At 36.3% G+C, this 22,483-nt stretch overlaps 1 protein-coding gene across 2 annotated transcripts; it reads left to right on the top strand.

Annotated features, from left to right (window-relative positions):
- Positions 1–494: 494 nt before the first annotated feature.
- On the top strand, positions 495–22,007 carry arid3b (AT rich interactive domain 3B (BRIGHT-like)). 2 transcript variants are annotated; one of them, XM_055041113.1, is made up of 9 exons: positions 495–1,012; positions 3,058–3,609; positions 14,570–14,644; positions 14,741–14,813; positions 16,534–16,717; positions 17,649–17,905; positions 18,550–18,882; positions 19,606–19,695; positions 20,916–22,007. In XM_055041113.1, the coding sequence occupies exons 1-9, from the start codon at positions 989–991 to the stop codon at positions 21,053–21,055; spliced, it is 1,728 nt and encodes a 575-aa protein (XP_054897088.1). In that variant the 5' UTR covers positions 495–988; the 3' UTR covers positions 21,056–22,007. The 2 variants fall into 2 exon arrangements, with proteins under 2 accessions (XP_054897088.1, XP_054897078.1); XM_055041103.1 differs by having other exon boundaries at positions 17,649–17,917.
- Positions 22,008–22,483: the final 476 nt, after the last annotated feature.

The raw sequence follows: 22,483 nt of genomic DNA, 5'->3' as shown, positions 1-22,483 counted from the left end.
GTTATTTTAAGGATGAAAATGACAATAAATCTTATAAGTAACAATAAAATAACAATCAGGTAAAAGAAAACATTTTCTCTCAATATAAAACTTATGAAACTTTAACAGAAATTGCAGGTCTGGGTCTGAACTTTTAGATAAATTATGTTTGCTTTTCATCCTGTGGATAGAAAATCTAGAAATTTCACTCAAGTAAAAGTAAAACATACAAGCGTAATAAAAAATACTCCTGAAAGTGATTTTTTTCTAAAAAGTTAAAATGTAATCGAGTAAATGTAATTAATTGCTCAACTTTGATTTTATCCATTATTAGTCGCAGACTATTTGTAGATGAGGTGGTTCAAATACACACCACGTTTTTTTAAAAATACAATATATATTTGGTTTGTCCCCCAAAATCAAACGTCACGCAAACAATGAGACGCTTGATTGGCTGGAACCGCGGGGTGTTTAGTTACAACTGGAGAAAACGGAGAGTTTAGATTTAAGTTTAACGTGCTTTCACCTTTTTTATGCTGTTTTCTTTAACAGCAGGGCTCTCGTTATCTCACTGAATAATAATCCGGGTTGTGCATCGAGTGGGAGTTTTGTCGTGGAGAGGGTGGGAAGTTTCTCATCGCTCCCAACAAGGACAGGAAAGGAAGACAAAAAGAAAAACAGTTGAGGATTTTTTACGCACGGGGCGGGCCTTTCATTCAGCCGGGCTGTGGGTGAGGGGGTCACCTCGTCAGGGACAATCAAAGATGTTTGAGTTTCCATGCGCAGTGACCAGGGAGGTAACACTGCGCGTTATTTACCCCTCCTCCTCCAGCTCCGTCCGCACCGGCCTCCCACACCAACCCAGGCTTTTAACGTCACCCCGGGTCCAAAAGAGCAAAACAAAACAAAACCCGAGAAAACGCATTCCTGCAGGACGGCGCTGCTGAGGAGATGTGACTGAATTCTGCCGGGAGGAACCGAGGAAAACAAAACAAACCTGTTGGCGACGATGAATTACTCCAAGGCGCAAATGGTGAGTTTCGACGCTCCCACTCCTGTTGGTTACAGTAACAAAGCGACTGTGGGTTGATGAAGACGTTACAGAGGGCAGATTTACCACGAGGTTGTCTCTGAAATGCAGGATAATCCAGCTGGGAAATGAAACGCGCTGTTTGCAACAGAAACACGGCGCCGGGTGAGATGGTTCACGATTTAGCCGCTGTTTAGCAAAGCGGGACGTTTATCATGCGATGAATGCATGTAAATGAATGACTGTCTGTTTTTATTTATAAGCTTATAAAACTTCAAATTAACTTTAAATTTGCAATAAACCTCCACCGATGACTTTGATGTTATAGTTGTTTTAACGATTTATCGGTTCATTCATCCCCTAGAAATGAACCGATCATTATTTTCCAGATCGATACCGATTGTGTTTTATTTTAAGGTTCACTTTATTTACTCCGCAAAACTTTTTTTAGAACAAATATTTCAAATGTAATCATAAGTATTCAACTTGGTTCTATGTATCAAATACTACAATATGCCCTATTAATTTTTTTGAAGAAAGTTTCTACATATATTTTTTTATTTTTTTACAAAAACTAAAACAAGCACAACCTCATTTGCAAAAACTTTTGTTTTAATTCATGAAATCTAATTTCTGGGTGTCATTGGATGATAAATGCTGCTGGAAACTTGCAAAGTAAAATCAAAACCAGTGTTGCTGTTTTGAGAAGAAAAATCTTTTCCTGTTTCTGTTCATTTTATATAAAAATCTTATTGTAGCATATATGAGTTATTGTGTAGAAGTTTGAGGCAAAACATGCAAAAATAAACATACAGCAATAAAAAAAGACAAAATTAATTCAGAATGCTAAATAAAGTGGGAGATTGGAAACATACAAATCCGTTATTTTTTTTTTTAATCAAATGTACAGAAATTGTGTATATATATATGTAATATACAGCTGTGGGAAAAAAAATGAGACCACTTAAAATGACCAGTTTCCATTTTTTATATGTTTGAGTAAAATGAACATTGTTGTTTATTCTATTTTGTTCTTATTTGCTGAAAATGAGAAATGGTCAAAATAGCAAAAAAGATTTAGTGCTTCCAGACCTCAAATAATGCAAAGAAAGCAAGAAAACATTCATTTAGAAACAATAATACTAATGTTTTAACTCAGGAAGAGTTCAGGAATCAATATTTGGTGGAGTAACCAAGAGGTTTTCAATGGGGTTCAGTGCAGCGGGCTCTTAGTTTTTTCCAGTTATATGTTCAAAGTAACCAAAAAAGAGTTTTTGTCTATCAGTTTTTAGGATAGATCTACAGAAAAGATTAAATGATGACCTCGATGTAATTCATTAATTATTATGGGTGCATCAATTTATTTGGGAGATCGGCTTCTACTTATTTGTGAAGCTGATCTTATTTACCTCATCAAAGGTCTAAAATCAGCCGCTGTGCTGTTCTGCTTTTAGAGACGTTTGACTGGCCCACCAGGTCATCTGCGTGTTTTCAGTTTATAATAGTCACCCCACTGTTACTTCCCTCCTATGTCTAGCAACATTTCAGAGAATAAAATCAGTCAAAATTGGAATCAGAAGGTCAGGCTTTGTAAAGATTGGCAATTGGTGAACCCGTATTAATTATTCCTAAAAAAACAAACAAATAAGCCCTGTTCCAATCACCAATCAGAGACGATAAAGAAAAAACTTTACAATTCTGATTCTGGGTTTCCCTCAGTGTATTGTGAGCCTGGTGGGCCACCAGGCTTAGCATTGCTTATTTATTTAAATCTTTTTAAAATGTCTGCATTTTTAAGACTTTATACTTAGTGTTCAGGTATTAATCTTCCAATCGTTAAGTAACGCTTTAGTATCAAGTGATATTTTAACTTTTGCTGCCTACTTTAAAAACTGTTTAACTCAAAAACATGACGGGCTGCTGGATGAATGACGGGCCACCACAGGGTGTTTTCTGGAGGAAACCTTATGATATTCAGCCAACTGATTGGTGCATCAGGTTTCTCAGCTTCTGATAATTTTGTGTTTTTTGTTTGTTTTCATCCACAGTCGAACCTTTCTGACGAGGGGAGTCTCCAGCAGTCCGTTCCTGGAGGCGTGAAGCTGGAGGCGGTGATGGAGCAGCTGCAGAGGCACCCAGGAACCAAACTGGAGATGAACCTGCAGGAGAAACATTTCCTTCAAGCTCAGTTCCTCTTGGCCCATCAGGCCGCGGCGACCCGAGGGCCCAGCGGCTCCAGGCCGGACCCCCTGCTGTGTGACGAACCGGACGGACCGATCCCCCAAACCGTCCTGAACCAGACGGAGCTGAAGCAGGAGAGCGAAGATTCGGACAGAGAACAGCGGGAGATGCAGGAGCCTGAAGGGGGGGATGAGTTGGAGGAAGAGGGAGAAGAGAGGAAAATGAGTTTCCAACATGTTTCCCACTTCCAGCCGTATTCCACGTCTTTGCTGTCTGCCGTGGAGCAAAGGTCTGAGCCTTCGCCTCCAAGAGTGAAAGAGGAGCAGGAGGAGAAGAACCTGCTGCCTCCTGTGGGTCAGAGCAGCTTCACGTCGCCCAACGGCCTCGCTGACTGGGGTTACGATGAGCTCTTCAAACTGGTAGGCTGCACTCGATTCCAGAGTTGGCGACAGTGTTCATATTTTCTATTGGTGCAGATGTCTGTTTGTCCTAAAAAAGCTTTATAAATGTTTTAACCTCTTTAAAGTCAAAACAAACACCTGCAGCTTCTGTTTAGGACTGAAATTATTAACTGAGTTTGATGCCAGCAGATAAAAAAAGGCCAATTTCTGAAAGAACAACAATCTTTCAGCAGATTATTTCACTTCATGAAAATATATTTTTACATTAAAAGTGAAAAAACCGCCATTGGAACGAGGACTATTTCAGCAACATTAAGGAACTATTCACTTAAAACGAGCTCCTACATCTGGGTGAAGTTACTTGTGAGTTTGTTTTGTCTTATTTCTAATATTTGCATTAGAAACTAGGCCAAAAATACTTGGTGATATTTAGTGTTTTTGCAGCGAAAAATGAGAGCAGAGGTAATTTTTGCTGCTGTATTGATGTGTTTATGGAAATCATGAATCCAAAGCTAGTGCTGACGATGGTGATGGTTCCCAGATGTTTTTTAAGAAAAAGATTTTCTTGCTCTGAATCATTCCTGATTGGTCGTTCTCTGTGGATTCCCCTTGAAAAGCCTCATGTCAATATAACATATTATGATTAATGAGGCCAGCGGGTGGAGGGACAGCTGGGCTGGTGACTCTCTGCATGAAAACAGCTACTTCTGTTTTCCTTTCTTCTGTTTCCAAGGATTTATTCACAAATTGTTCTCTTTTAACCTGGTTTTCCTTCAGTTTTCACATTATTAATATATTCAAAACGGTGGATTCCTACCAGTGCTTCAGCATTTAATTACCAGAAATGCACAGTTGATACTGATTTCTGATTTTCTTTCAAGTTCGAGCTCATAATTTCAATGCAATTGTTTTTAACTGCAAGAAATAAGACGAGACACAAGTCCATAACCTGGAATGTTTTTTAAACCTCAAACTATTGTATATTGAAATAGATGTTGATGCCTTTTATAGTCTGAAACATGGTGGGAGTTCTTAGTTTTGATGCTTTTAATGAACAGTTTAGTATTTAACCAGCCTCCTCATTGCTGATTAGGATAAAAATGGCCAATTCTGGTCTCTGTTTGTTAAAATAAGATCAGAAATAATAATTTTCAGATTAATAACACGCTTTTTAGTACCAGCTGTCAAGATTTTCAAAAACCATCATGTGGAATAAACAGACTTCCTACTCAGTTTGCACCTTTGCATTCACAGTTTATTTCCTCTTCAATTTAATTTATGTAAACATCTTTTGGCTAAAACAGTTTATATATTTATTAGAGCTCTTCATAAATTATAGAGATGAACTGTTTAAAAACAAACCTCAAACCAGAAAAATACTTTTAATTGTATTTTGTTCTGAAAACTTTGTGTTGTATCAAATTTCCATTTATTTGTTGCTCTTTTATGGAATATTATTGACTAAACCTCCAAAATAACCCCAGGCAAACATCTACTGGTAAATATTATTTATGAGTTGCATTACCTCATTTGAGACATTAGATCGTCGGTTATCAGCAAACATAACCAGATGTACATTCATATATGCTAGATATTTACAAATGTGTGCATAAAACGACCCAAACTACAAAGAAACTAATTTTGATGCAGAACTTTATCACCAGATGTTTGTATCAGCTAAATTGGCTCTGATTGATACTATTTATTTCCATGTTATTCATTAAATGATAAATCACTTTGTTGCCTTTTAGTTTAGCTCGAGATAAAGGTGATGAGAGATGAACTGGTGAACTATCCAGGTTGTGCGCTGCTTTTTACTCCATAACTCATGCTTTGATGTATAGTTGGAAATAATCTTTTATTTTTGCAAAAGAATTAAAGCTATGGGAACCTTTTTTTATCTTTTAAAAACATTGGGGAAGAAAAACTCTAAAATGGTCAAAATCAAAGTGAGCAGCTCAGACCTAAAAAAAACCCAGAGATTGACATCAACTCAGAGTTGCCTCACATCTGTAGTATAAAAAAGGAGCCATATTGTAGTAATAATTGCTGATAGTTTCTGAGAAGCCTGCAGTGAAACCACATCGTTCATTAAATAGTTGGAGGATCTTGACTTGCTGGAGCAGATTAAAGGGTTAAATTTTCGTTTACATCCATTTGGACTGGTGAATCATTTTAATCAGGCTCAATAAGAGTAACGTTAGATTTTTACTGATTGTATTAATTCGTATCATCCATAAATGAAGATAAATTCATTAATAATATATATTCCAATACACACGTAATCAAAATCGATAGATGATGCAGCCGATAAAATGTTCAATAATTCACTGAACTGCGATGCAGAAATGCACTGCATTCTGGGGGATTTAACTTCTCTAGCCGGGATCAACAAGCTGCCACGGCAGCAGTTTAAAGTTAATAATAAGAAACAACAATACGGAGTGAAAACTGGTTACAACAGGAAAGGTTCCAACATTTGAAACAAAAAAACTAGTCGATAATCATCAATACTGACTGATATGAGACACTTATATTGAGATATGTTTGTCAGCCCCAATTCCTACTTTCAGCACCATTCATTGCCCAACATAAGACGTAAATTAAAATACTTAGCCTGACATTGCTAAATTAAACACTTTTCTGACTTGCATGCTGAATGTTATCAGGGCTCCCAGGACGTGTGAAAGCTCTGAGCAATTAACCACAGGCTCTTTGTTAATAGACCTGTAGTTGGTCTCACTGGCTCATCAATAAGTTGGGGGTTGGTTATTTCGGAAAGGAACGGGATGTTTATCTACCTTCAATGGGTTTTTGCTGGAACGGTCAGCGTCCTTTATTAGAAATTCCAAGTTGAGGCTATTGGCAGAGTCAACAGCAGTTCAAACATAGGAACGCTGTGTGTGTGTGTGTGTGTGTGTGTGTGTGTGGGTTTCCTGACACTACGTTGTGGGGGCCCACTGCTCCTTGTGGGGACTGAAGCCTGGTCCCCACAAGGGGAAATGCTGGTTTTGGGTCAGGGGTCCGGGATTAGATTTAGGACTAAGTTTTGAATAGAGTTGGGGTTATGTATGTAATGGTAAGGTTCAGACTATAGAAATGAATGGAAGTCAATGGAAAGACCCAACAAAGATAGCTACACAAACGTGTGTATGTGTGTGAGACGTGCTTTAACTCCTGAAAATTGAGAAACAAATTGTCTTTAAGATGTGTGTAGAAAACACAGTTAAAGTACCGACAGTCAAGAGGCGATGTGTATTTTATCAAGCAGTTGATTATTAATAAAAACATGGCTGTACTAAAGTAAGACCTAAAGCTTAATGTTGATCGCTAAAAGTAACATATTTATAAAAATGGTTACCTGGATTAAATGGTTGATGAAGTTCAAATGGCTGTTGTGATAGAAAAAAGCTTTGATGCAGTCAAGTGGAAGTAATGATTAAATAAGGAAGATGTCCGACCTTTACCTCTTTATGTAGTAGTTTTTCAAATGCATTCAACTATGTTAAAAAAAGTTTTAAAGCTATTTCAAGTATTTTCTGCACACTTGGGATTGAAATGGCCTCCGATTTTTAAACAGTTGAGTTTTAAATTCAAAACCACATTATTGATCCCAAAGGGAAATTTAATGTTGTAATTTGTATTAATTCAAAATTTATTAAAGTTATTGTAGATAGTGATTGTTGTTGGTAGGAAATATCTCTTGTAGCAGTCTGTGTTACAGTGAATTTGAAGAAGCCTCTGACTGAAGGCAATAGTAAAGAAATGTGATTGGACTATTAATATCTAGTTTTGAGAAAGTATTGAATATTCAAAAAAAAATCTATTGGTTATTGATGACCATGTGCCTGATCCATAAACGCAGATCTATTCAGTCTAATTCTATGCCTTGTGCTCTGAGCGACATCATGGTTTATGATTTATTTTACATTATATTTATAATTCCTAATTGCACTTCTTATTTTGTTGCAGTTTATTTTTTACATGTTTTAACAATTTAGTAAACCTATTGTTTTTGTCAGTTTCTTTTTTATTTATTTTATATTTTACTTTTCTACATACGGCAATAGTAGCTCGTCTTTTCACATATTATCTGTCTCATAAGAAACTGTCAGGGCATAATGACATTTTAAACAAATATGTTTTCGTAAAAGATACATTCTGTCTTTAAAAAAATTAATGAATGGAGCTAATTTTATTTGATTGAGAATCAACAGCTTCACTGCCATATTCAGAAAGTAGCTGACTCAATCAATCCAGCAGAATAAATCCAGATGTAGGATAAACTTAGAAAAAAATTAGGATCAACCAAACCTTAAAAAAAAAATTTTAAAAGTTTTTTCTTATTTCAAATGTAACTTACAAGTAACTTTTTAGCGAGATATGTGAGCTTGTTTTAAAGTGTAAAAGTACTGGCTCCACTGGCAGATTATTTCATTTATAAAATGGGAAAAATGTCTTGTTATAAGTAAAAAAAATCTACTAGTGGAACTAGTATTTGTACTCAAAACAAGCTGCAGTATCTCGAGTATCTTGCTGAAAAGCTACTTGTTGGTAAGTTTTGTCTGATTTCAAGTGTACAAAGATTTTTTTCACTAGAAACTGGAAAAAAAAAACTTGGTAAGATTTTGTGTTTTTGCAGTGTAAAGACAGACCGGTGGAGTTTTGCTGCATTTCAATCAGAAAAATCAAACCATAACAAAATCTGGCCACAATGAAGTAAGAAATCAGCAATTCTGTGGCAATAAGTTGGAGATTGTTTTTGTAGATGCTTTGTTGGTGTCTCTTATAATGCCACTTTACAACTGTATAACCTCTACAAATGAAAATATTTAAGTGTTAAAAATGCATTGGTATTGGTTTGTTTTGCTAGTTGGAGTTAACTTGGTTGTCCAGCGAAACAGTTACAATCTCCTGCTAGTTTCCCAGTTTAGTGTGGATTGAGGCTTCAAGTGGAACCAAACATTTTAAAGTGTAGATAGACTTCCTTATTGGACAGATGGTAGTTTTTGACCAAATGTTTGCTAACTGTGTGGGGACTAGCCCAGACACAAAGTGGCCTGTTGGCGTGAGAGGAAGTTAACTCTAAGAGGAATGTGGCTGTAAATCTAGAAAACAAGCGACACATCTGGGTTTATCACAGCGATGCAGCTGCTAATTGTGTGCCAGTGTTTCCAGTTTGAATTGTTTTACTATAAACACACGAGCTAACTGATTAATGGTTCCCAGGCTGAAAAAATATTCTGGTTATTAGCCTCAGATGACATCTTGTTGCCACATTAAACATTAAGTGAGCAGTAATATTTGTATATGATGCATAATTGCTAAACAAAGCGCCTCTGAGAAAAGTCTGATGTTATGAATGACCACAAAGGCAATCTTAAGGGGATTTAATTATGTCCAATATAAAAACATGTTTTGTTGTCTGTAACGCATGCTTGTTTTAATCTACAACATGATCATCTAAACACGGGGATCACCTGTATGCCATTGACATGCTTTAGTCCGACGCTGACAAATCTCCAGTAAGGCACAGAAATCCAGGATTTGTAACGTCAAAACAGGAGCAATGTAATTGAATGAAAGTTGTGGAAAAAAACGCACATTCTATGTCGGCTTTCAGTTTTAATGCCTGCATCATAATAAAGCTTTCAGAGCACTTCAGCTAGAAAATGAGCTCTCAGCAGGCTTTTCTGCGCAGTTGCACTCACGCTGCCCTTACATATTTAACCTTTAATGTCTTGCTGGTTGCTTGAAGGGGGGGATGGTGATTGAGGAATAACACACGTCACTTTAAACTTCCCAAAGAGCCTGATTCATTTAAGCTCTGTCCACTTTTTGTGCTAAAGGCCCAATTTGGATGCTTTCAAGGTTTCGCTTTTTCAAAAAAATAAGTTTTGCGGTCGAAGTGAGAAGTGGGTAGGAAAAATGTACTCAAGTTACATTAGCACTACTTTAACATTTTTATTTCTTTAAAAGTAAAACCTAGACATCAAAGAAATGAACTCAAGTAAGAGTTAAAAGGTACTGGGAAAAAAATCTACTCAAGTACGGATCAAATTATCAATCACATGTATCAAACTCAGGGCCCGGGGGCCAAATCTGGCCCATCGTAGCTTTTTATCTGGCCCTCTAGTTTCAAAATTACACCTCCAGTTTTTCACAAATCCGCAAAATCAACAAATCCCCACATTTTTTCTGATTTCACTGTAAAATGTTCTCAAATTTGGTAGATAATTTGTGGTTAAGTGACTGCTGATTCAGCCTTACCTGGTGTCAAGTTCATCTGTGTCCAATAAAACTCAAAAATAAAAAGTTCTTTCAAATATTTCTAAATTAGCACCACATAATATGAAATTTTGATTGCAAAAAACCACAAAAACAATCACGAAATCCCGGAGGACCAGGTGTCTCAATGCTTTAATGGGTTTTATCAATAAAATCGGCCCTTTAAGAATATTCCAATTTTTGAAGATGAGTTTCACAGCCCTGACTTAATACTTAAAAATCAGATGGATCAAAATATAAAGTTAAGTGGAAATGTTGGTATTTTAATGACAAAATGAGAAAAAGATTTTTTTTTTCCAAATCAGTTTCTTTCAAAATAAAACCTATGAAACGTTAACAAAAACTGCAGGCATGTGTCTGTGTGTGGTGAATTTTTTTGGTTAAAATGTGTTTGTTTTTCATTCAGTGGGTAGAGAAAACAGAAATGGAGAAGCTGGAATAGTTTGTGTTCGGAAAATTTGTCTTTTCATAACATTTTTATGAAGCAGTTGATTTGAATACCAAATCATTGTGACTTCAAGGAATTTTTTACTGCAGTGTTTTGTGTGGATCCAATAAGTAATAGTCTGCACTACAGGACAGGATAATGGATCTTCACATTATTTAAATTTAATGTTCCCGCTGCAGGTCTCTGGGTTCAGACGCATCTACAGGCAGCAGGAAAAGATTTAATAGGCTTCATTTTGATATGACTTCCAAGGCGGTGAAACCAGACTGTAAAAACTGGTTTTAACATGCCTTCTCTGCAGCTCTCCCCACTCTGGCTTTGTTTTTTAATTTTTGTTTTGACATATCACGTTGTCATACAATACGTTTCATAGCAACCACACCCACTCACCCGAGTGTTTCACATTTTAGTAAATGTAAAGACTCTTTCAAACTGGTGAGAAACCAGTGGCATCTGGTAAGAGTCTGAATAGTTGGTGTCAACAAAAAAAAAACACATCTAACTACTGCAGTTATTTGCTTTGATCACAGTTTGAATGAGGTGTAATTATTACTTGTAGACAAACAGAAATTGACTAATCTACCAACACAAAGTAGAATCTGGTTTGATCTCTGTGAAACATCATAGTAGATATTGAAAGTACCCCCGGTTTTAACATAAATCCTTTCAGGTTTTCCATCTTTTAATTGGATCAATAGCCTGTACAACTCATTAGAAAAACAATTTTTTTGAGAGAAAATTAAAAAAAAAATTGAATAGCTGACTGAAAAGATGTTCACAAGTCACTTTTTCTAAGTAAAGTCTCCGTCTTTACTTTTGCTACAAGTTCAGTCTTGAGTCTCTTAACGTCTGAAATAAACATTTTCTCCTCAAATCCACAACATCTGGTTCACCTTTGACCTGGAGTCGCTGCAGGTTAGGAATCCAAACCTAAACTGTTTGTCCTCAAGCCTCAGATACTGACTTGCTTTCACTCTACATCACATCAGATAAAAACAGTTTTTTATTCACTCAGCTGATCTTTATGCTCTCTTTCTCTCTTTTCTTTCAATTTGCATGGCTGTTCATTCCACTAACAGCAATCAGATTTCTGTAGATCTACGACCCCGAAACGACACACATGCACTGAAGAAGAACGTTGATGTCACACCGTGCAGCGGCGCTCTGTTTATGGAAATAGTAATGCACAGAGCCGTTTATGGATAGTTTATTCAGCTAATTAAAAAAAACCCACACACAACCAATAGCAATGGCTTTAATGAAGCACTGTGTGGGAATCTGTTTAGATGCGTAGTGGGAGCCATGGTGGATTATGATGTGATGCTTATTTCATAATCATAACTTTCTGACATTGTTTTCGTCTGGACTTGCAGTTTCTGGATTTTTGTGGTGCAGAATTGATGCATGTCTCACATCAGTGACATAAAATGCAGAATGCAGACGCTTTGAAAGACATCAGATGCGTATCCCAATTATTTCCACATAAGGAAGTCCATGTCACTTGCTCCTAGATCTAACACTGCAAAAAGGCAAAATCTTACCAAGTATTTCTGCAAATATCTCAGCACATGTGACAACTAACTTAAGTTACTTCCTTAATATTGATGACAAAATACTAGTTTCATTGGCAGATTATTTCACTTAAAACATTTTTCCCATGTTTTAGGTTAATTTATTTGCTGATGGAACCAGTACTTTTTCATCAATTTAAAAAAAATATTTACTTAAAACAATCCTGTATGTCTTTTGCTAAAAAGTAACTTTTAAGTTAATCTTGACTTATTTCAAAAGTGCTAAGATATTTGCACTGGAAACTAGAACAAAGGGGAACATTTTGTGTGTTTTTAACAGTGAATCGTTTAGAAATTCCTTAATAGTTTTTACTTCTCTGATATTATTTCACAATCAGATCATTGTTTAGGTTGGAAGCTCTATACAGGCCATACATTTTATTTTAAGACGCCAACTGGAACTTCAGAACTTTTATTTGTGATTATTCAGAGCTACTTTACATGATGGCAGGGGAGTACTGACTACTATTTAACACGAGTTTGAATGTGGTGGTTAATAAACAAACATAAGTTTGCATGACTGAAAGATTGTGTCTCTAACCTGGTCTCTTTGACATTTGTACCTCAGACTTCCAGCTTTGTGCTGAAATGCTCTGACTGCAGCTGAAAATGTGATGAACAGGAAACTAGACCTGCTGTGTTGCTCTGACTTAGCAATTAGCTCATGTTGAAATTGTAGGAGTAAAAATGGCCGGATGTGAAGTAGCAGCGTTCAGTATGAAACGGCAGCACTCTGTAAGGATGGGGTTTTCATACAGTTACAAATTGAAGAAGTTTAATCATTTATAGTTTGCAGCAGGTTTTAGCTTTGCTTGATGATGAAGTAAGCTGGACTGGGAAACACTATTGATCTGTTAAAAGATGCTTTGAGCTGCACGGAAGAATCTAAAGCTGATTGTGCAACGAAAGAAATTGCACAAGCTTGTCCTCTGCAAAGTGTAATTATTAAACACTTCCATATTAAGCAGCTCCAGAAATTATTGATATCACCTTCCTAAATAATAACCCAAGCTGTATTTATCCAAAAGTATTTTCTTTCTTTTCTTTTTTTTAGCCAAAATGATCTTTTGGCTATAAAAATTTAATTTTTTTTTTTTATTATTTTGCAATAATCACTTTTGGGAAAAAAAAGATTAGTTGTGCCATTATTTCAGGAAGGTGACGCAAGTTCTCACTGCATAAAATACAATATAATTTTATAAAGAACTCTAAACACTGGCACTTGGAAACATTTCAGTTATCCAAAATAGAAACACAATAAATAAAAATGAAATAATAACCATGCAAAACCAAAACCATAAATAAAATATATCAAAGATATCTATAAACAAATTTGCTCTTCAAAAAGTACTAATAATCAGAATGGAAATTATAAAGCTAATTTTAATTTATTATAATATTTATGTCTACAAGGAATATTTTGATTTGATTGTAAAAAATTTTTTCAATACTCTCATTCTGCAGCTGCATCATTTTCCCCATTTCCACTTTTAATGCTTTTATTTGACACATAAAACTCTAGTTGTTGGTTGTTTGTGGTCCTGATCGCTAACGAGGTCTCCACTTGCAGGTGTTTCAATTAAGCAGACAGGATTGGAGCCCCTCCCTATAAATAAAGGCACAGCAGTTCATTAGCTCCGAACTGCAAAGGTTGTTTGATGTGAAAATGCCTCGATCAAATCAGCTTTCAGAAGACATCAGGAGAAGGATCGTAGATCTGCACAGTTCAGGGAAAGGTTACAAGAGGATCTCTAAACAGCTGGCTGTTCATCGGTCCACCATCAGAAAAATTATCCACAAATGGAGGAAGTTCAGAACAGTTTCCACTCTGCCCAGGAGCGGGCGTCCCCGGAAAAACGCACCGGAAGGACGATGCGCCACCCGAAAAGAGGTGGAAAAGGAAGCTGCAATTAGATGGAGATAGTTTGAGTTTCAATTGTCAGAATTTAATGTCTCACAGGAACAGCATTAAACAGCAAAAACACAAAATCTTACCAAGTATTTATAGTCTAATTTCTAGTGCAAATATCGTCTTGCACTGGAAATAAGACAGAACTAACTTGCAAGTAACTTTTCAGCAAGATTTAGGAGCTTGTTTTAAGTAAATAATCCCTCAATATTGAAGAAAAAGTGCAAATTATTGACTTAAAACAAGCTGCTGAAAAGTTACTGGCAAATTAGTCTTGTTTCAAGTAAACTAAGATATTTACATTACAAACTAGACGAAAACTACTTGGTGGGATTTTGTGTGTTTACAGTGAAGCAAACACACAAGATAAATTTGCTTATAACAAGACGATTTCCTCATGTTTTAAGTGAAATAATCTGCCAATGGAACAATTTTTTCTTCATCAATATTATTCACTTAAAACCAGCTCCTATTTCTTATTGATAAGTTACTTGTAAGTTAGTTTTGTCTTATTTCATGTGTACCAAGATATTTGCAAAAAAACTGGACAAGAAATACTTTGTAAGACTTTTGACTATGAGGCTGAAGCTGCAGAAAATGAATCAGGTTTCCAATAAATCTGGACAGTTTGTGCACATAAAAAAAAAGATAACATTATTTATAACGTGACGAGTTTTTGATTTTCCTGCCTGTTTCTGTAAAATTTGCTGGACGTAAACTTCCAAACATGCAGGTAATAAAATGAAGTCTGTGCGTCTGCAGAGAGGAAGTGGCGTCTGGACGGACGAATCTGACGGAGCAAAAGCGAGAGGAGAACCGTCCAGAGACTTTGCCAAGGTTGGACGGCGTAGGAAATAAAATAATATAAATATATTTAAAAAACAACAACCCCACTGTGTTTTATCGTTCTTGTTTTTTTTTTTTCTGATGCAGCTCTATGAACTGGATAACGATCCTCAACGGAAGGAGTTTCTTGATGAGCTTTTTGTCTTCATGCAGAAACGGGGTAAATTTTTCACTTTTTTTTCTGTTAGATGCATTTTTTTCTTAACAATGTCGAGTCTCTATACGAGGAAGATCCTTGTTTCTTTAATTTTAATGTCGGATTTTAAAAATTGCTCTACTTTATTCAAAAGTACTCAAACCCCTACAAGCATTTTCTCACATTTTAACCATAAACTTCAATCTGTTGTATTGGAGTTTTAAGCAATAGACCAACATGTGGAAGATATTATGAATGGGTTTAATTTTTTTTTGTACAAATTAATATTTTAAAAGTATAAAATGTATCTGTATTTACTTAAATAAGCCCTTTTTGTTCCTCACTTCCTGCTTTTTAAATCTAGAAACCAAATTTTATGCTTGTTAATCTTTACAAAAGAGCATCTGCAAATATGAACTTTTAAGATTCTAGGTTCTATTTCGTCCGGGCTTTGACTGGGCCATTGTGACACTTTGATATGCTGTGATCTAAAATTAATTAATGCATTTGTTAAAAATTTAACAAATGCATACCATACTTTTCAGATTTAAGTTGTGTACAAGTTGAATAATTATGTAGCATTACCAGTCCACTTCATTTTAAGTAAAATGTGTTTCAGATTGTGATTAATTAAAATGAGGAAAAGTTCAAACTCTGTGAATATTTAAAAAAAATGATAATTAGTTAATTCAGAAATTGGAGCGGTGGTGTGAGTTTGTTGCATGTGTTCAGTTTAAGCACAAACTAGTTGTATTTCTGTGTTAGTCTTCTCCTTTAATTGGCTTTGCTCCAAGTCAGAAGTGGAGGAGTTCGCTGTCAACCAGTGTGACTTGCAGGCCCGGTTAGTTCCACCAGCCCTCCTCCCGCTGTGATCAAATGAACAAAAGCTGCTGCTCCCCACCCCCATCAATCTGAAATGAGCTTCATTGTCCAGTCAATCGACATGGATTATACAAGCTAAACCTCATTACCTAACACTGACCTAATGCCCTAAGGTGTGGAAGTCAGAAAATGTCCTCATCCTGTCCGCTTGTTAATTGTCTGTGAAGGCTACGGTCACGCTGCAGGCTGAAGTCACACAAATCCAATTTTTTCTTACCTCAACATGACCTGCACCTGATCTTTTCCTGACCGTCTGAACAACAGATGGGATTTTTTTCGAATGCAAACTGAAATCTGATGTTTGATATTTTCAAATGTGACCCGAGTCTGAACAGCTGTGTTGCATTCATCCAACCTGAATCAGTTTCTAGAGATGTGGTAACTTTTGGAGTGTTATTGAAAAACAAACAAAAAAATAGAACTTTCTTTTGCTCTGATATTCTGCCTGGCAACACTATTTATTCATAAACAAAGAGTGCTCAGATCATCCCCAGTTTTTATTTATTTATTTTAATCTGAATCCCAGTTACAGTTGAAATATCTGAAATTTATTGAAAATTATGAATGCTTGACCAAAATATGAATGGAATTGCACCAATGCATGTTAATCCTAAAGTATTAATCCATTTGTTGTAGTTTTATTAATATTTTTTATTATCATTTTTGCTTTTGGTATTCTCATTTCTAAGTCTGCCTCTGCTTTTCCCTCCATAGAGTCACACTATTGTTATTTTTTGCGCTTATTTTGAGTAAAAATCGGATTTGGGTCACTTCCGGCTGCAGTGGTAGCCCAGCAGAACCTTCCTGGTTAGTCTCTATTAACACGGTTTTTCCTTCCGTCCGTTCCTTTCCGTGTGCGCAGGAACACCTGTGAACCGCATTCCCATCATGGCGAAGCAGGTGCTGGACCTGTACAGGCTTTACAAGCTGGTGACGGAGAAGGGAGGACTGGTGGAGGTCATCAACAAGAAGATCTGGAGGGAAATCACCAAAGGCCTCAATCTGCCCACCTCCATCACCAGCGCAGCCTTTACCCTGCGAACGCAGTACGTCTCCCTTTTTAACGCAAATACTGAACACAGCAGGATAAGAGAATCATATTCATAATGAGGAGATACAGAAGGAAGGAACTGCTTGTTCAGTTTGAATACATTTCTAAATATTATTAAAGGAAGCTGGGTAATTAATTGATGTTTGTTTGGTAAAAAACTCTAAAAACTATAAGCAGTGCCTTACAAAAGTATATCCTATAGAATAACCTACACACACTATTAAAAATTACAGAATGTGATAACATTGCTGTTTTTGAGACTATTTTCAACCAATATATCAATAACAGCAATTGGTCCTACAGAACAATAAACTATAATTAACACTAACACAGGAACTGGATGATATTTTAAATATCTAAGAGAAAACACACAAAAAAAATATTAAATAATAATTGATATGAAAACCACATACATTTGAAATAATAAGACACATAATAAACTCTCTGTAAACAGAATTCCTTTCAATAAAATAAATTTTTGGCTTATTTTACTCATCTGAAAATATTTTCCATTCAGAAATTGGTCTATTTTAAATTTGTGGTCTCCAGTCAACAGTTAATCAATTACTAAATCAGGTGACAATTATTTCAATAATCAGTTAATCATGATTGATAATGATTCCTTCTATTGATGTTTTTTCTTTTTTAATAGATCTATATGTGCTGCGTTCTTTCCTCTGAATTGTATAGTTAGTTGTCTTAAAACAATAGATAAAATTTTGCCATTGTGTTAATTCCTGCATATTTACACAGCTATAAATTTTGATTAATGTTGATTAATGTGTCCTAAACAAATAAATTAAGTTAATCTGATTAATCATTTCAGCCCTGATTAAATTACAAAACTGTAAATTACCCCTAACTTTTTACACATGAAATGCTTTTGTAAATAATTTTTTCTTTTCTTGCGTTTTGTCTCCCTGCAGGTATATGAAATACCTGTATCCGTTTGAGTGCGCTAAGAAAGGCCTGAGCTCTCCGGGCGAGCTGCAGGCAGCGATCGACAGCAACCGCAGAGAGGGACGCCGTCCCAGCTACACCAGCAGCCTCTACCGCTACTCTCCTTCCCAGTCTTCTGCCCCACATTCCCTCCTGCCCTCACCGACCATGCTCACTCCCCCGGCCGCTCACAACGGCATCAACATGAGCCTGTCTGCCAACTCAAATTTAAAACGGAGTGCAGGTAGGGCAGCAGGTACTGAACAGGATACTGGTTAAATTATTAGGTTTGATGTGAAACGAGGAGGACATATGTTTTTGTGTTGGCTTATTTATGTCAATCAACACTGCAAAAACACAAAATCCTTAGTCTATTTAAGTTTGTCTTATTTTAAGTGGACTAACTTAATAGTAACTTTTCAGCAAGATATAGAAGCTTCTTTTAAGTAAATAATTACTTAATAAAAAGAGCTTTTTTCCATTAGTAGATTATTTCACTTATAGCAAGACTTTTGCCCATGATGCAAGTTAATTTTTCTGCCAATAGAACCAGCACTTTTTCATCAATATTTAGAAATTATTTACTTAAAATAAGCCTCTATATCTTGATGAAAATTTACTTTTAGGTTAGTTTGTCTTATTTCAAGTGTAGTAAAATATTTGTATTAAAAACTAGATCAGAATTACTTGGTAAGATTTTGTGTTTTTGAATTATGTTGCTAAAAATGGGAAAGAAAAAGAGGTAGCTTGGCCTGTTGGGGGGCCAAGTGAAGCCTGGTGGCCCGCCAGGCTTTTAAACCATTATGTAAATTCTGGATGTTTATAAACTAAAAGAGTGATTTAGCCTGAGTAATTCCATCTTTTTTCTTTGTTTTATTTTTTGACCAGATGAGAACTCAACACCAGTCATATCCAGGCTGCCGATGGCTCTGGGCCACCAGCAGCAGCAGCAGCAGCAGCACCAGCAGCAGCACCAGCACCACCAGCAGCAGCAGCACAACCATCCACATCATCCAAATCATCCACATCATCAGCTTGCACAGCCCGCCACGTTAGAGCATCTCAGGGAGAGGCTGGATCGACCAGTCGACGGTCCGGAGAAGAAAATGATGCGGCTTGCAGAGGAGCAGCAGCGTCTCATGCAGCAGGCGCTGCAGCAGAACCTGCTGGCGATGGCGTCCCACTTCAACCCCGTGAGCCTGAAGCTCAACAACGGCCATGGTGTGTCACTTCTGCTGCTGGTTCCTCACCACAACCGATTAGGGCTGCAGATGGCGATTATTTTAGTAATAGTTTGTGCTGTTAATTAGTTAGATTTCTTTAAAAATTGGCACTTTCTGCAGATTCCTTATTTGTATTCTTTATTAGCAATACATAAGACAATGCAAATGAGTATTGATTTCATTTTTAAATATGAAAATAAACATTTTCATAGTATTAATGTAGTATTTCTTTAGTGAACACTTGATCATTGTGTCAAAGATGCATCTGCAGCTAAAAAAATATACTTTTACCATCAACATATGAAAAACTGTGTCCTTTCTGCTTGACTTCACATCAACACAGAGTAGTGGTATTGAATTCATTTTTTCATATTATCTTCGCGTAACCGATTAATAACTGGACAGAATTTGTACCAGATAAAGCTAAAATGCCACCTGAGAAATTCAGAGAAGAACATATTTACAGGAAAATAAGCTTTTTTGTTTTGGTTTTATTGTTAATTACAAAATGTTTATATTTTTTGTACAGTTTTGGCTTAATTACTGACCCTAATATTCTATTCTTTCAGCAAATGAGCTTTAGTTAAGTCTGTATACACCAGTTAACGATGAACTAAATTAGTTGATTATTCCAATTAATCGATAAATCACGATTAATCGATTAATTGTTTTGGAAAACAATGTGGTAGGACTGCTATTAACTGGCTTCTTTGGGTTGCAGAAATGAAAAAGGATTTGTCTCTCAGCATCTCTACCAAGGGACCAGCTAGTATCAGCGTGTCTGTGGAGGTCAACGGGACAGTTTACTCAGGTCAGTTATGAAAAACTATTCGTCCACCGTGAGTTTTTTAATTCATGTAACAACTAGAGATATTCATTTCTGTGTCAGTCCTGATATTGGAAAAAAATTCTGTATTGTGTTGGTGACGTTGTGGCCGATCCTCTATGCTTTGTGCTGAGTGACGTCATGCTTTGTTATTTATTTTACATTATTTGTAGAATTTGTGAACCATTTGAGAGAAGGTTTGTTGCAGTTTTTACATGTTTGAGTAACTTATTGTTTGTCAGTTTCATGTTCTGTATTGTTCATTTTAGATCAACTTTTACACTCCTAATTGCACTCACTGAATAACTTAAAGTTGTTTTGTTTTTACATGTTTGATTAAGGTTTTGCTGTATTTAATTGTGCTGAACTGGTGCAAAGTTATCAAATAAATTTGTAATTCATTTATGTCTGTGTTTAAGTCAATCAGATCTATTTTTCTGTATCGGATCCGTATCCATCGATAATAAACCTCAGATTTTGATATCAGAAGTGACAAAAAGTGGATCCCTGGTTACAACCACATAATTTTAATGTGTTGCATCAACACATTGTGTCACATGTCACAGATAAAGCTAAAATGCCACCTGATAAAAGTTTCCCCCAGTGTATTATTAGTCTGGAGGGCCACCAGGCTGTACTTACCCCTGCCAGGCTAAGCGTTATTTTAAATAAGTTTTTTTTTTAAACACCAGTAAGAGTGACAGGAAAGACAGATTAATCTACTGTTGAGGATAAATAATTCTGTGTTTTCCTCCCATTTCTTTTAGCTAGTTGCAAAGCTACATCAAGAACTCAACATGCAGAACGGATATATCTCCGCAGTACATTCATGGTTGACACATTGAACTTCCTGCACCGACTTGATGGCCAAACAAATTATGATGCTGTGCACCTCCAAATTTTTTGAAACATCGAATATGTTTTAACAAAAATATGGTGGACTTCCCTAGTGTCCACTAGCTTAGCAGATTTTCTGACCCTAACTCTAAGCATGTGCCATTTTTCTTAAAATTATTATTACTTTTTTTTGTCTATTTGTCTATCCCAAATAAATATGTTGATGTTTATGGTTGAAATGTAAAAAAATGCAGTTTAAGGGCTGGGAATGCTTCTGCTGGGCAGTGTAAGCTGCTGTTTAGGCTAATTTCACAGTGGTGTTTGCACAGATTGAGACTTGATTGTGTCGTCTTACCTCTGTGCTGCAGGGACGCTGTTAGCCCAGAAGACCTCCGCTCCCGTGTCGTCACAGACCGTAACTCCCGCAGGAACCAGTGGCTTCAGCGCCCTCTCCTCCTCTCACAGCCCATCCTTTTCGTCTTCCACCTCCTCAAAGGGACCAAATTAAAGCTTTTAAAATCTGTCTCTGATGCACCTAATATGCCTCTGGTACCTAAAAAGTGGGCACTTCAGAAAAAAATAATGTCACGCACAAAAAAGTCTCTTTTTTTCACTTAATCACTTTTCATTCACTCTGATAGTCTCTCAAACCGGATTATATCACTTGAAACATTCACATAAATATAGATTCATATCAGTTGACTGTAGCTGTTAGTATTTTCTTTTTTAGGAGCGTGACAGAGATTGCAAAACACACAATGAACATCCTTAATGGACTCTGCTTGGGTTTCAGTGACACCAATAAGTTCTTGAATTTATTTGCATAATAATCTGAATGTAGTTGCTAATGTGTAGCTAGCAGAGACCATAAAGCCTTAGCTTGATGTCGTAGCATCTGTCTTTAGCTGTTTTTGCTGATGCCTTTTGTAATTATTCAGGTTAACTTGACTGATGCTTTATGCTTTTCATCAAGGACTTCAGGGAAGAAAATGTTTTCTCAGAAACTGTCAGAAGAAGAAAGTGTGCAGAGAGGATGGATCGATTTACTGCTTTTTTATTATTATTATTTAATCATTTAGATTTAGTTTTAAACATTTATTTCCTGTTTGCTGTGAAAGTGAGACTTGTGTTTAAGCAGGGAACTATTTGTAATGCTGAAGTGACGCAACGTTTACCTCAGTCGTCTTCCCATGTTCTTTATCTGCTAATGTATTGCAGTGTTTGTACAAAAGCAGAGAATGTATGGTTGATGACCTCCTGTTTTGGACAGGCGAACACTGACACATTGCTACCTCATTCTACTCGAAATATGCAACATGTTCCTTTAGCCGCGAGCTAAAAATAATCTGGATGTGGACAATCAAGAAGAACATATCTTTGCTGCCGCTGTGACTTTGGTATTTACCTCTGTGCTGGAGTTTCATTCTTTGGATGGGCAGCCATCAGAAATAAAACAGTGATTCATGGTGTTGGAAAACCTTTGGAAAGCAGCTGGAGCTGGTGTATTTATTCTGTTAAATTCAATCTTGGCTACATTCACACTGAAACCTGAAGTGACCCAATTTCAGGTCCTGCGACTTGTATCTTCTCGTGGCAGTCTGAACAACACGGATCAGATTTCTTTGAATGCGATTCAGACTACTTGGACATCTGAACGTCGCGTTCAGATGTCCAAACCACGGCGGACGATGACGGGGATTAAGTTTGAACAATTGTCCAAAGTCATGGTGAAGAAAGCAAGTCTTACAGTCTTAAGGCACACATATAATTATAAGACAAGAGTTAACTAACCAATAAAAAAATTTCCAGACATCAAACAGAGGGATAATAGAACGACAAAAACAAGCAGACAAAGACAAAGGGGCATTAATTCTCAAATAAATTCTAATCTTTATAGTTGTATTCCATGCTTGGTTTAATCAGCTTTAAGGTTCTC

This window comes from Poeciliopsis prolifica, unplaced genomic scaffold (genome assembly GCF_027474105.1).
Source record: "Poeciliopsis prolifica strain line A6 unplaced genomic scaffold, Auburn_PproV2 SCAFFOLD001, whole genome shotgun sequence".
Lineage (NCBI taxonomy): Eukaryota > Metazoa > Chordata > Actinopteri > Cyprinodontiformes > Poeciliidae > Poeciliopsis > Poeciliopsis prolifica.
This window is presented reverse-complemented; position numbering and strand designations above follow the sequence as displayed.

Coding starts and splice junctions, on each gene's coding strand:
- arid3b (XM_055041103.1), top strand. CDS start 989: ATGAATTACTCCAAGGCGCAAATG. Junction 17,918..18,549: donor GAGTGCAGGTAGGGCAGCAG/GTACTGAACAGG, acceptor TTTTTTGACCAG/ATGAGAACTCAACACCAGTC. Junction 18,883..19,605: donor GAAGCTCAACAACGGCCATG/GTGTGTCACTTC, acceptor TTTGGGTTGCAG/AAATGAAAAAGGATTTGTCT.